General features: G+C 37.9%; 1 protein-coding gene across 8 annotated transcripts in view; it reads right to left on the bottom strand.

Moving 5' to 3' along the window:
• Positions 1-50: 50 nt before the first annotated feature.
• The window catches only part of LOC110980534 (uncharacterized), a 140,298-nt gene continuing 124,758 nt past the window's right edge, over positions 51-15,590 (bottom strand). For 5 of the 8 annotated variants that reach the window (XM_087146439.1, XM_087146443.1, XM_087146465.1 and 2 more), the window contains 6 exons: positions 14,929-14,994; positions 14,255-14,411; positions 10,461-10,550; positions 8,819-8,908; positions 6,125-8,517; positions 51-4,922 (listed from right to left, as the gene is read on the bottom strand). In XM_087146439.1, the coding sequence (XP_087002565.1) occupies positions 4,752-4,922; positions 6,125-8,517; positions 8,819-8,908; positions 10,461-10,550; positions 14,255-14,411; positions 14,929-14,994 (2,967 nt within the window). In that variant the 3' untranslated portion in view covers positions 51-4,751. The remainder of the gene's footprint in view (positions 4,923-6,124; positions 8,518-8,818; positions 8,909-10,460; positions 10,551-14,254; positions 14,412-14,928; positions 14,995-15,590) is intronic. The other 3 variants (XM_087146461.1, XM_022237320.2, XM_087146451.1) reach the window with 3 other exon arrangements.

The following is a 15,590-nucleotide window of genomic DNA, read 5'->3' as shown; positions in this document are numbered from 1 at the left end:
TTCAAGGGGGAAACACTGACAACTTTATGAATAAGCCACTGACCAACAACTATGCAGCTGTACCTCATTCAAGTAATTTATTGCATTTCATAAGAAGCAAACTGTTTACACAATGTTGCTCATACATGTACGTATAAAGTGTGGATCTTGATTGATTTGTCACTTTCATCTTGGAATCAAACTGAGGGTGGCCCATTTTCAGTTGATCCAACAGATACATGTAAGTACCAACATGTGAATGGATATGATTTTTCAGGCAAAATTTTTCAGTAAGAAGAGATTGTATCATAAAAAAAGTACCCTGATTAAATTACACCGTGCTGCATGGCTACAATTAGACCTAACTCATTTACTCTGACCAGTCACTTTTTTCCAGTCACATTTTCAATCTATTAATGAAATGGCTCTTCCTGTATTAACAGATAATTAGTTACATTAGGGATATATGATGGCTGCAAGTACACGAGTAGTTCCATCCTTACTTGTTAATATTTGTTCCATATTATTTCATCGAGTACATGTGGTGGGAACAAAGTGACCACCTGGAAAAGGTTTCTTTGAATTGCAAAAAGGAAACTGATAAAATAATTTTTAAATTGTTTCTACAAGTGTTAAAGGTCACTTTTGGCTTCTATTGAGGAATGTGAACATTTGGCAAATTGAAAAAAGAGCTAGAATAGGTTTTTAATTTCTGTAATTTTTTTGTACTTTATAGTGTAATTTGGCAACTATGGCTGTGGTGGCTCAACACTCGTATGCATGTACATGTATTACATGCCTCTTTCACCAACAGGATGTCATGAATTGCCAAATGCATATATGCATCTAGCTTAGAACCATGCATGGGAGTGCAGCACCACCACTGTAATAGTTTCTCCTTAGATTAGTCAATACTGTCTCACAGTACATTGACAACATATGCAGCAAGGTATGAGACGGAGAGAACCCCCCCCTGCTTTGTGTTGATCACTGTCTCGCAGGAATCTGGGGAATTCCTTTCAGACATCTTGGGGGATGTGTTAAGTAACAATAGTCTGGAATGTGTATAGGGATTGGACATGTTGGGGGGGTACCCCTCGGTCTCATTTCTTGCTGGGTATAATTGACAACGTCCAAATGCTTTACAGTACAAATGGCACAAGATTTTAGTTGACAGATTTTCATGCACCTATCTACAAAAACCATTTAAAGCCTAGGGTTCAATATAACTAGTAAAAATAAAATGTATAAGAATAAAAGAAACAAGTTTCAATATCTCAGATTTTTTTAAAAAATGGATTTTTATGCAAGATGGGTTCGTGTTTCCACAAGAACCTTTGCCGTTTTGTGATTTTTAGGTTTCCAGATGTAAGCTCAAACCATAGAATAAAAACTAGAGCGCTGACTCGTGTACTAAGAAATGCCTGCTGGGTGCATCCATGTTTGTACACAAACCTATGAAACACACAAAATTTTAGGTTTCCAGATGTAAGCTCAAAATTTTAGGTTTCCAGATGTAAGCTCAAAAAGATGTAAGCTCAAACCATAGAATAAAAACTAGAGCGCTGACTCGTGTACTAAGAAATGCCTGCTGGGTGCATCCATGTTTGTACACAAACCTATGAAACACACAAAATTTTGAACAAGTTTTGTATGGCTATTTGGATATCTAAGTCTGTATTCTAAAATGATACATTAACAAAGTCGATATACAAAAAACTAAATGCACAATCAGTAAATGAGCATTTCACTTTGCTCTGCATAAACAACACAAATGCATGCACGTACGTGCTGCAGATATTCTGCTGTGACTTTTTAAATTGGATTTTAGCAGTACCCAATGCGCACTGCATTTACAGTACATAATTCGATAATTTCAAATGTTCTACAAGCACGCACATGGATTCAAAATGTCTGCACCCAGGACAGCTTGAAAATTTCTCCACGGAGAACTGGAAATTGGCACTCTAGTAATTTAATATAGCTGTATGGCTCAAACCCTCTATTTTCACTTGCTTCAAATCCTAGTACATCACAAATATACAAGGTTTCCTTCCAGGCACATGAAATAAGCAGCGGGACAATATTTCTTTTAAACTACTGTTGTGAAACATGTACTTGCAAAAATTAATTGACTTAATTTCAATTGCAAGCAAGACTATTCTGGAATGGTTTAAAATACAAGCACCATCGGGGGGGGGCACTCACATGCATACAGACTTACAGAGGCTTTTATCGGGTGTTTTGACTAGAAGTAGTTTGACAACTAAAGCCTTTGAAAGTGAACTATTTGTGCATGTATTTCAATATCAAATGTGAAATCCTGAAAAATGGGCATTAGATCCTTCAATTTGATTGCAATCATATTTACAAATAAAAACCATTTACAAAAATTTTGTTGCATAAATACACACTAAATTAAGGCACAAAATCAAGTTTATTTCTTCTTTAAGGCTTTCCATCATCACCTTAAAATGCTGAAAATGTCATTTCTTAAAATACTTCATTTTAGTAAGCTGCTCTCTAGGACAGATTTCTATGATTTTCCATCTGTCAAGGTTGAGTAAGACCTGTTTATGAACCCATGTTAGCCACTCTAAGCTCTGGTTAGACCAGGTAGTCAAGCTTCTCTTGACAATGTAAAGGTCCCAGTCGAACCAGTGCTGCCAAATTGAAAGTCACCGGTCACAATTTTCAATTAGTCACATTTCTCAATGCTTTTGTGGTCCTTGCCATTTCATGCCATCTTGCCACCAAGTTTTCATGTCAAAGGTTCCCTGTCTAAAACTGGGCTACCGAGAACTGGCATTGGAACCACAGTCAAGTTGCAACTACATGTAGTTGAATACATTATCCAACTATCCTACACTTGAATGAAGTTACTTGAAACTTGCCTCAAGATGTCCAAGTATCAAGCAATAAATGCAGTCATTGCAAGCAGTCATCCAAGATCTACTTTGACAATGTGGATTTGACACTCTTAGATATACCATGTGAGGTGACAATAGTCGCATGGTTTTATTGGCTATCAACTGTGCATACACTGCTTCAGGTATCATGCTTACCAGAGCAAAAGGAATGTACTTCCTTTACAATAATGACACATGAGCCATGATGACTGGAATTTCCTGGAGAAAATTTCTATTAGAAAACTTTGTAGCAACTGTGAGGACTTTTAAGAGTCCCCACACTGTTGTTGGTCCTCACAGCAACCATTGTACATATGAGCAGTCCATCAAACTACGGAAAAAATATGTGACCCAACCCAACAAAGTGAGTCACTAGTTACAAGAGCCACTTTTGATTAATTAACATATCTTCAAAAGAACCTTGCAGGGGGGATATTTTTCATTTTTCACCCACAAGTCTTTTTTCTTCAGGATGCCAGATGGATTGATACATCAAAATGAAAGTTTAGTTTACTCTTTTTAAAGCAAACTTTAAACAATGTACTGAAAACGTTTTGACATATTTCGTCAGATCTGCTCGCATCTGAACTGAATGTGTCAAATGTCAAGTGTGCGTTCAAGTCTTCAATGTACTTGTTTTTTTCCGTAGCTTCTATGTAACAGGGAAACCTAAAACAGAATGGATACAACACTAAAAACCTCTCAGCGATTCTTGCATGTTCACCAATGTGAGCAACATGATATACACTGAGTTAACAGTGGTCACACTGTTCACACTTATTGCTATCACATTTGATCTCTCATGTCATACAATGGAGTTCCAGAATGGACTGCAAGTTGAACACCATTCACTGTCCTCTGCTCAATGGCATACCATTCACAGTAGAAGTACCTCCTATGTACAGAAAGAAAAAAATCAACCAACTCAACTAACCAGCCCAAATACGTAATTTACATGTAGGAAATAAAACCACGCTACAACAATTTAGGAGCAACTCTGCATATTAAAATTACTAGGTTTCCAATCAGACAACCAAAGCAAATGATTATCTCATCTCCACAAAAACTACATCAAATTAATTAATTTTTCAAATTATGGCACCAACCTGTTGATGTACATTTATTGGTTTTCTACTTTTTTTGATGTCACAGGAAGTATTCATTTATGCCAGCAACAATCACCTACATACTGCATGTGGACCACCAGTCCTAACCCATCAGTGTGATCAGCATAAACCAAACATCTCCAGCTTTTATCCAATACTCCTCATGCACTTTTCTATGCAATCAGATGTACATTTAAGACCCTCGGCGGTCAGCATGGTCCAGTCTGATTGACCGATATTTAGACAGTGTTTACTTCATTTCTAAACAGTCTGGCCTGGGAACAATTACAGAGATGTATACATCACACCATTGACATTTAACACCTGATCATCCTGATGACAACCTTTATGTTTTACATACTGAAACATCAGGAAGAAATCAGGGCCAATTTGTTGATCTGATCTTTTATTTTCCCAACATGTCTGTTCCCCCCCAGTCTGGTTGTCTTGAGGATATTATGATGTTTAAGGGATCACCTTGAGAAATTTACTGTGGTGCATCATTTTGTGATGGTAAAAAATAATGAAATGTATTTGAGAAAATCACGGTGCAGAAAAAAATAGCTTAACAATTCACAGGGTTGTAGGTGATCAAGCTCACTTCCAAATTGAATTGGTTAGGTGCAACAAAGCTAGAGAACAATACACACTGGATGCTAAATTCAATTCAAAATATCATGCACGCATGCAGTGGTGACACAAAATTGTGGCAAATGTAAGTAAAATGAATTCTGACAAAAAGCTTGAGGACTAAGGATCAACAACACAGACAAGTCCAGGCTCTCGGAGGATATCCATGGAGATGGACTACAGGGTGATAAATTCTTACATCATCCTCTTCTGAATTGGAAGGTGATGAACTTGCTGGACCATTAGCATCCTTTTCAGACTCATTCCCAGGGTTTAGATTAAGCTTCTGATGTGACTGCTGCAGTAATAGATGGCAATACACGCATAAGAGAATCTACACAAAACCCTCACCATCTTACAAAGTAAACTGTATGTCAATGATTTCATTCCTGCAAAATAGATTGCTGGTAATATCAGACACAGGGGTGATCGACAGTTCTTTCTTGTCTCTTTTTAACCACTTGCTACCGGGTGCTTTTAAAAATGCAGTGTGCACATAAGGGAGACTTTCAAGATTTTCAGTTTTCAAAATTCTTCAAAAATTCATAATTTCATTTAATGGACATTTACACCCACATGAATGACTGTTTGGTGGCTACTCTAATCTGACGGGCAACCTCCACTGATTCCTGAGTATTTCAGCCAGGCCTGCTGCCCTGTAAAGAGAGCCCAGAATTGTGAGGTGTTGCGTAATTTCCTTTGTTCCCAATGAACACGAGTGGCATCTTTTCAAACGCAGCTGGATTAGCATGCAGCGGTGCTGTGTCGCTCATCAATGATGAGAGGGCCCTGGAGCACTTTTGTCCGCAGTGCTAATTCACGGGGCGCTATGCCCAAAACAGTGGTATATTGATTAAAAATAGTGACGGATTACCTTCAAAAAATGCAAGCCAAAAAATGATGGCAATTCCAAGCAGCAGGTCTTTTGTTCCGAGTACCGTCTTTTATTACACAGACCAGCTCTTTTGTCCCATTTCAGGCACCCTGGCTCTGCGTATAAACCCATGGTGCTCGAAGTAGGGTTCCCTGGCAGCAAGTGGTTAAAACTTTATTGCCGAGTACATTGTAGATGTAATGACCACACCTTTTGACTTTTGTGGAATGTCCTGAGTCAACTGATTGCCAAATTTGTGATCTGGCATCAAATTCTGTACTCAATTATGCAAAGAACATTTATATAAATGTAGATACATGAAGTACAAATCATACAAGCTTTCAATGAAATGAAGCTTCAAAGATGTTTTCTTAATAACAGAATTTAAATCGTACTTAAATTTCTTATTTATCATTTGAATCAGGTACAAACAGCTTGCAAGTAAGCTGGGTAAAGTTGTCACCGCATTCAAAATAGCACCATCCTCAATTCCTTAAGAAATAGTCCTGTCTGATTTTTGATTTCCTTAGAATATGAGCATTACTAATGTGTTTTTGCTTAAATCATATGTTGAATAAAATGTTAAGACTAACCTACCTTGGGTTTGATAAAGAAATATGGCTTACCTCTTCCTGACAAGTTCCACTTCTATCATCTTTTGGTCTGATGTTTTTAACTTCCACAAGTGAGTCTGCCTGGATGGTTGGTGTGATTCTAACACTAGCATTTTCAAGTGGTGATGATTTTATAGGGACATTCCTTGTTAATGTAGCCTCCTCATAATTACTGAGTGGATGCTCCAGTTTTCTTTTCTTTCTTACACCTGATCTCCGACTTTCTTTACTCCTTGAGATTTCACCTTTATCAGGGCTATGTCCACTTTTACTAACGTCATGTTTTGGTTTGACTTCATGTTCAGAAGTGTCTGTGTGGTGATTTGACCCTGATTTAGCTGGAGATGTGATAATATTCCTGGTAACTCCTGATTTCTTTTTTTGTAACATTCTCGGCTTCTCAGCAGGATCTTGTACCTGTGAAATGATTTTAATCTCTCTGTGATGGTGTAATTTGCCAGAACATGGATTCCCCAGATTTTGTTTAACTCTTTTTGATTTCAAGTCAGCATCTGAGAGAGTCTTTTTCAATTTTTGAGACTGTAATGATGTCTGAGGCACACCTCCTCGTGACCGAGCTGGATTCTTGAACTTCCATGTATCTTTTGTTATGAGCTTCCCCTTAGAATGTTTCAGTTCTTTCGTATTTCTGGAAAGAGTCTTACTTTCTAATTTCTGTGGAATATTAAAGCATGATAGACTGGTGGTAATCTGGCATGAAGGCTGACAATCTTTCACAAGTTTGATTGGTAATACCTCTTTACTCTCAGCTCGATGGCCTTTATCATTACCATCTCTTTGCCAAATAACCTCAGCAGCATCATGATTGTCTTCTTTGCTCTGTGTTCCTGAGTTCAACTCCCACCAGTGGAAGGGTTCTTGGCTTATAAAATCATGTCTGGCTTTGATTCTCTCCTGGGCCCGAGCTTTGCTCCTTCTTATCCGCGACAGTGGATTCAGCTTGAAGGTTGGCCCTTGGCTTAATTTCAAGCTTTTTGATGGATTGAAATCCATGGTGGCTTTTCGTTCAGTAGTAGTGGTATTTATTGTGACATCTTTAGAGAGATTTGGCTCATCTAGGCAACTTTTGCTTATCTCAGTATGTCTTGGAATTTCATGGTTCTTGATACTTGCATTTAACATTGGCTCAGAAAGGAGCGTGGTTTCTGTTTGCTGCTTGGATTTCTTTGCCAATAAAATATCTTGCTTTGGGCTTTTCTTTTTTGACCCAAGGCTTGCTGATACCTTCTCACTCTTTAATGTTGTGTTACGAGGAGACAGATCCTGTGATTGCCTCTTTAATATTTTGGATATCTGATGAACTGTAGCCTCATCAACATCTTTCTTCAGCTCTTGTGTGGAGCACTCTGGAGATTGTGAATAGTTTATAGGAGTCAGCAGATTCAAGCTATCACTGACAACATCTTGTGGATTAGACGAGGTGGATAGTACCATTGCTTTGGTCTTTGTTGGAGTTCTATGATGGTTGGTATTTTGAGAAGGCTCAGTGATATCCATCAATTCAGTCTTGCTGTTTTCTGTGTCATGATAGAGCAACTGGTACCACATGCTACTTTCTGGTTTCGGTTCCAAAGATTTTTCCAAGTCTTCTTTGAGAGCTTCCATTTTCATCTCCTTAAGATGCTTAAATCTGGCCTCTTCTGGCATATGAGTGAGCCCTTCAAGCTGCTGGCACTCTGCTTTGATTGTCTTTTCAATATGAGATACCAGGGTCCCAATTTCTTTTTTGCTAGATGGAGAGTTACTCATAACATTACTGAGAACAAGAGGATCTTTCAACTTTTCATCTGACGTCAGTGAAGGCTGCACTGTTACATTAATCTTGCCGAGTTCAATGCCTGTTTTATTGTTAACATTTCCATCCTTGTATCTCTTCTCAACAGTGGGTGAATTTTCCAACACAGTCTGCAGGTCTCCTGAATTGGTAAAGGCAATGCTATTTGACTTTGAACCAAACAATTTATTGTTTGAACTGCAGCCAAATCTTTCCTGGTTAGTTGCCTTCATATCTAAACCTACTGATGGATTACACCATTCAGGCTGTTCTTGTTTGCCTATACATTCCTGCAATGATGGCTCCACTGCATACTGACCATGACTTTGACTGGCAACTTTGGTGGCTGATGAGTTTGAAAATGCCACGGTAGCAACCTTGTCCAAGTCATTGTGTAGGGTTTGAGTATCCTTGGGAGCAAATGGTGCCACTTCTGCAACAGCACGTTTGGGTCTCCTGGTTTGGATTGGCTCTGCCTGGATGGATGTAGTCCCTCGTCGAAGTAGATCCACACTCTTGAGATGGTCAGTAGCTACTTCAGAAGAGATAACTGGAGATAATGTGTAGACGCTTGCAGGAATGTTGAATTTCTTATATGTGGATGGGCATGCTAACAGAAGAGATGAAAAATACAGCAACTTAGACAAAAATTTCCTGCAACTATGCATATCACAAATTTGTTGTACATAAACAAGTTTGACTTCATAAAACCAGATTACAGGTACTTCCTGGAATGATATGTGGTCCATGTATACAACACTTGTTACTGGCTCTCATCTGAAATGTTCTATCTGGCCAGTTGCTTAACAATCTGGTCTACATGGTGGCACTATAACACATGAATAAGACAACAGGCAGAAAGCCAAGTATCAGAAATGATTGTCGTGTAAAATATGACAGCTGTTAATTACCGTTAGAGCTGGGAGGTAAGAGAAATCTAGCAGCAACTTCTGGAGCAAGAAATGGATGAAGGAATGCATCACTAACAGAGATTCGCTCACCTAGGGAAAAAAAATTGATTAAGAGATTTCTTCACTTTACCAAAACTATAATGAATCAATGATACAACAAATCATTTAACTGTATAAAATTCTGGGAGACGTACGCCTTTAGCGACAGATTTTTAAAAAACTTTTATATTCTCCTGGGCGGCCCGCTGCATCTTGGGATTGTCTTGTTCTATGTTCTATTGCCAAAATAAATATTATTATTGTTATTAAAATTGTAAAAGTGTCTAATGTCAAAGTTTTGTTTTTACTGTACATGTGTATATGTAACATTATTAAGAGTGTTTGCAGGGCCCGCAATGGAACCAGTTTTAGGAAACTGTTTGGGCAAACCCTGGATAAATAAATCAAATAAATACATCAGATACTTACATGCAGGGCAAGCCAAAGACTTTTGAGATGTAAAAAGATTACATAGAACTGAGATAAAAGAACTTGTACTCAGGAGAGAATAGGTCCATGAATCATCAACTATTGAATCCCTTAGTTCTCATTAAGGAGACATGGATTTTCTCAAAATGCTTAATGTGATTTTTCTCAAGTACAAATAATTGCTCCTGTACAGTACAGGGTAAATTGCAGTAGACAACTACACGTTTTGAAGTTTGATAAATGTGGGTTTTACATGTCCATGTACATCCATTTTGCACTGATTTTTGTGCACATATGGAGATTACTATTGCTCCATCAATATTTAATAATAATAATAATAATAATAGGAATACAAAGAATATTTATTTGGGGCAATTGAACATGCAACAAGACAATCACAAGACACAGCGGGCTGGCCAGGAGAACATAAAAGTTTAAAAGTAAACTGTCGCCAAAAGGCGTATGTCTCCCAAGACCCAAAGAGAAAAGTAAGGCAAGAAAGAGCTCAACAAAACCTAATCACCTTAAGATTAACCCTAACCCTCCTCAATCCTTCACCTGTTGGAGGATTGAGGAGGGTTAGGGTTAAGGGTCCATGCAATGTTAATTTTATAATGCAGTCCCTAGAATGCACTTTGGTGTCCCACAGAACCTTAATTTTAAACTTCATTTTGCAATTTCCAGCACTTTTGTGCATTTTTATACTGATGTAGATGTGCATATTTATGACCTAAAGTGTATTCTCTCAGGAAGAAATCGTTACAACTATTTAAGCACTAAATTACACCAGAATTGTATAGATAAATGGCTGTTTTAAATTTGCTTTTTTGTGTGTGAATTGTAACTAACAGTAGGTCAGTAAGCAAACTTTTCTCAGAAATATTTTCAATCCAGTTTCATCCAGAAAAGACTTTTCACTTTGGGTCAAGCTGTGGGCAAATGTGTGCAAAACCACAGAAGACAATGCTTTTGCCAAAGTAAGCTGTGGTAGCCTTGTGTTGTATCTCTGAACTAGACTACAAAATCACCAAGATGACATTTGCCATCAAACTGAGCAATGTTTTGGCTGATGGGGTTCTACATGTACTTATGCAGACTTCATAGTGTCAATTATATTATGCCAATAGCAAGTCATGATAAGCAATCCATGAGTATCAATCAGTGTGTCACCTACTAGGGTTGTATTGCAGGATAGACAGAATGAAACTACCAAAGTTGTAATCATGTAGTTCTCCAAGCCGACGGAATAGCTTGCTTTGTGTCTCTGTAAAAATCAACAGGGAAGAAAGATGACAAATTGAATGAAATTGAGCAATTATGGAACTGACAAGAAGTGAAAATTCTGGCAATAACAACAACTAAAAAGACACAGGAATATATTTTTAGTTTAAAGAAAACTGAAAACAGTGGAATTTTAGCATGGGAGTTGTGAAAAATGATGCACCAAGTACAAATATTCGATAGTGGTATCTCCTTCGTTGTTCAAAAAGTTCACAGAAACCTTTCCTAATATATGTCTTTGCGGTGTAAAAGATCCAAACACTTTTTAATTTCCATTAGTTTTACACACAAAACATAAGCCAGATGGTTAAGTCCAGCCAGCATTTCCAAAGGGAAATTTATTATCTCCATTAGAGGTAGTTTATCAAAAGCAAGGTGGATATAAAAGTCTCACACAACTCCCTCTGCAATTGCACCAGCAACTCTATGTATACATGTACACATTCTGAGCAGGATTTATGTAGAAAGTCCTCCTCTCCAGCAATAAGTGGTAAATCCAAGAGGTTATGTCTTTCAGCTTGACGACGAAACAAAAAACTCCAAATAGCAAAACACATGTACATGTAGATTTTGTTATACTTGTGGGTTGGAAATGTGGGTTGGACTGCGGAAATTTTACCTGGTGTATTTTTATTCTAATCGCACAAGAATATCTAATAGGTTGTATTGATGTAACCACTGTCGCTCATTGATATCATGGGTATATCAACTACACCCATACATGGATGGGTAGATACTCATTAAACATGCATAAATACTCTAAGAGATCTCTCTCATAGCTGTTACACCACATCACAGACCTCCTCATAGTTGACACTAATTGTGTAATGAATCTACATGTATCTCCATTAGAGGCATCCATGGATACTCAGAGGTAGTTTTTATGACAGACGTTTGTCACAAATTACAGGCTGTATGCAGAATGGCAGTATAGGACATGCCGGGTATTGTGAGTGTACTCTATTACCTTTACCAATCTGGAATGGGGTGTACAGGACTACATTTCAAGTGAATGAGTAAGACCTGGCAGGATTTATCACATTAAAATAACACACATATAACCAGGTGCAGGCAGCATAACCCACAACAAACTGGTATCTCTAGTGGGTACCTCCACTGGCTACCTATATGTACATAATATGTCACCCCAGGGAAGTACCTGCAGATGACACTAAATTCACTCATTTCAGCATATTTCTCCATTGCAAGACAATTTTTCTCCACGAGTACGTGCACAAGTAAGTCCTGAACACTTGTCATATATAAAACATGTGATTCCAAATCATCATCCAAGATATAAATGCAGTCAACTTAAGGTGATGACATTGTGATTTCTTTTCTTTCAAAAGTAAGACCACATGTCCTCCAGTCTAGAAGTCAACAACTACGAGTTATCTTTGAGAGGACACTAGGGCATCCAGTTTTTCATTCAGTAAACTGATTATTGTAAAAAGGCTGTCATTTATCATCTTAATGGTGGGCAGGCATTGAGTGATTACTTTTGCCATTGAGCAGCCCTAACCCTTCTCCTCTTACAGATTTATGTCCAACGGTGTTAGCCAAGCATCATTGTTAAACTAAAAGCAAGGGGCTCAGGTGTGATGGTTGTGCCACGCACAGAGTCCATCATCCATGTCTTTAAAAATGAGGGGCAATGCTTTCAGGAATTAGGGTGAAGTGCTGCAAATTGGTGCTAATGTAGCTTTTGGGGTTAGGTTCTTAGAATTCATCCAGATATAATGACCCCGTTAAGTGAAAAAAAATATATTGCACTATCAATTTGTTAAGTGTAAAGATACGTAGGCATCAGTCATTGAACAGAATGCTTTGAATCAAACATCAATATTAATACTGAAAATAACCTAGTTTTATTTAAGTTTTCAATTTTCCCAAATTTTCAATTTGAGCTGGTTCAAAAGCAAAGCACGATGCCAAGATGAAAGGGTCTTTTCATGGCTAAGTCACTGCTGTCATTAAGTATCAATAATTCACGTTGAATCTTAATGCCTACTATATATATTTCCAGGCAATTACCTTTTATGTACATGGACCTATGGGCAGTAATGGCCCATTAGCTCTAAATCTTAGCTTCTAAAAGTGGCAAGAGTCATTTTTAAAGTGTTTATGGTTGAGAACGTGTGAGGCATTCCTTGATATCGAAGAAGTACAAGCAACATTACCTGGGTTTCTAAACTACAGCTACAGTACTTTTAGATGCCTGATCAAGGTACATGTACTGTCTGAGTGCAGTGTATACCTAATGCCAACTGCCCTATTGTTTCTTTTTAATATCAACAAGTCCTACGTGCACCATGTAGTCTGTGGCTATTGAATGCTCCTCATTTTTGTCCACAGAATTTGTACAGACACAGCAAAATCTGTTAAATTAATCAGCTGCTGGAGTATGCACGGCATATCCTGACCCTTCTATGCTACATGGCTGATCAACGCTAAGAATACATTTTTTCAGTGGCAAAATTGCCTCATTAGTGTGTAACAATCACATTTCAGCTCAAAGGTGTTGAAGAATGAAAAAGTGCAGTTGAGAAATGAGTTCAAAGCAAGAGGGTAAGTCACAAAAAAACCTGGAAATTTTTAGGGTAAAATAGCTCAGATCAATAAGATTTCATTTTCAAAGATCATACTATGGTAATTTCACACTGTTACAGCCCAAAATTGGCCAACCAAAGAAAGCAATGTTGAAGGTCCAATATAACCGACTCCTGCCACCATAAAACAGATCTGTTCTTACAAGCAGTGTTGTAAATACGCCCTGGTTTACTCATACAAGTGAGTATTTGTTGCTATACAGAAACTTGAAGGTACATTTCATCATTTGCAGTTATCCAAAAAGTAATTGACCAAATTATTGTTGACAAAAATACTTGGTTTAAAGATGGTTATGGGACTAAACTCTATGTGAAATTATTCTTTCTGGCAAGCTGTCATTTTGAAGAAATTATGAAAGAAGGCCATATCAGTTTGGGCAAAATACCATTAGAAGTGTGCTCAAGTGTTAAAACTCCACACACACGTGTGGTCACTATGATTCACTGGTTAAGTGCAAGACATTACGTTGCTGCATTCTAACGTACATGGAAATGTGTCCCAGATGCTGAATTCAGGCACAATTCAAAACAAGATTCATCAACTTTTTATCTTAAATTGAAATCCTAGAATACATGTATTAAGACTAAGAGAATTTAGGATGCTAGAATGTTCTAGAATACAGTTTTTCTCAGAGTACACAATATTCACAGAGCTAAAACTCATCAGGTTACATATAGTTCTTGGGCACCCTTCTGTAGATTTTGAGTAGTTCTGTTGCCTCAAAGAACCATTACTGCACAAATGACAAAGGATGGACTGGACCTTTAAAGCAAAACACTGCACTGAAGTGAGGCTGTGGATTTAGCATTCACATTTAGAATTTCATCTTTCCCAGTTCAGGCGAAGTACTGGTAGTGTCTGACAGGCGAAGGAAACTTAGGAAATAACACCTTCTGTGCATTCAAAACAGGTTTCTAAAATCGGAAAGTTTTCACTTTCCTGGAACAGTCTGTGGCTTGCCAATAAAAAATTATGTCCACACTTATACCTGAGTACACTTGACTCACGACACTGACTGTGAGTTCAGCATCAAGTGTCCCTTGTACCTATCCCAGCAATGCCTTCTATCAACCTTACCTAGCTTCGTCTGTGGTTTGCCAATGAAATGCTCAAACTCAGAGTAGAACTTTCCCCTTTGGAAGATTTGGACAGGGAGTGGACCAAGCACGGCAATCATCTTCTGAAGCAGCTCTTCCTTGGTAACAGCAAAGAACAGAGGTTCTCCCAGATACAGCTGAAAAATAAGGCAAAGTATATCCACATGAACAGCATGACATCATTTGAACCAGAAAGTGTAGTGCAAATGAGAGGAATACACCCACCTTCTGGTTCATGTGCTGGTTGTCGCACTAATGCCTTTTATACACGTAATTGTGCAAGTGTCGTATTCACTTCTATAATTGTTCTGCTAGAATAAAATAAAATATGTTTATTACTTTCAATCCAAACTTAACTTTGCACAGGGACCCCAAAACTGGCAATTTGTTCAATGCATGTAGCCACCACTTATGTGTTATGGGCCATGTAACCTAGACAATGGTTCTATTGTTAGGAGTCATGGTGGACTTTTTCTGAAAGCATTCTTTGTAAACATATTTACATATCTCATACAGTGTACCTGAGTGTTATGTGAGAATGTAACAGAAACAACTTATTGTGGCAAAAGACTCCATTTTCACCATCATTCAGTACTTCACAAGAAAATGAAATCAAAATTATTAACTTTTTCTATTTCTCTTTGAAATGAGTACCTCAACCAAGATACATCCCAGGGACCACATGTCAATCTCTGGACCAAATGGGAGACCATACACAACCTGCATAGGAAAACGACAATGACAAAGCATTTATTACTATTCCCAAGGACCTGTACAGGCTGTGCTATATTGATCAGCATTTTCTTACTAGCAGAAGGCAGAGAGAACCTAGGTGGATTAAGCTAGAATGAGAACACGGAGAACCTTGCAGCACTCACACTGTAGGTAGGCCTGTCAGTAACAAGCATTCAGCTTTGAACTTTTTTAATAAGTTGAATAAGAATGTAAAGGTTTAATAAGGATTACACTGTGAATTCTTCTTCAAGAATTGGCATGATATCACAGTCCAGTTAGCACAATCTATGGAACTATGTTCCCAACTGTAAGTTAGGAAAATGAAAATTTTAGTCCCACAAATGAAACTCTTGAAATGAACTTGAAACAAATACATCTCATCTGATAAAAATCAGTTCTTGGTTGCATCTATCATAATGCACCTGCTCAAACTTCTTCCCCAGATTTTCCCCTTCAGTATGACTGTTACTTGTCTTGTTCAAAAAAGTAAACAAGCAATTGATTATTCCTGCCAGGAAAGTCTCCTAAACAGGTGGTTTAATAGGGTAAATTATGACACGAGGGATGCTTACCAGACAGCT

Source organism: Acanthaster planci, linkage group LG01, assembly GCF_054643075.1.
Source record: "Acanthaster planci isolate LZ-2023a linkage group LG01, COTS_SCS, whole genome shotgun sequence".
Lineage (NCBI taxonomy): Eukaryota > Metazoa > Echinodermata > Asteroidea > Valvatida > Acanthasteridae > Acanthaster > Acanthaster planci.
The sequence above is the reverse complement of the archived record's forward strand: the minus strand, read 5'-3'. Positions and strand labels throughout refer to the sequence as shown.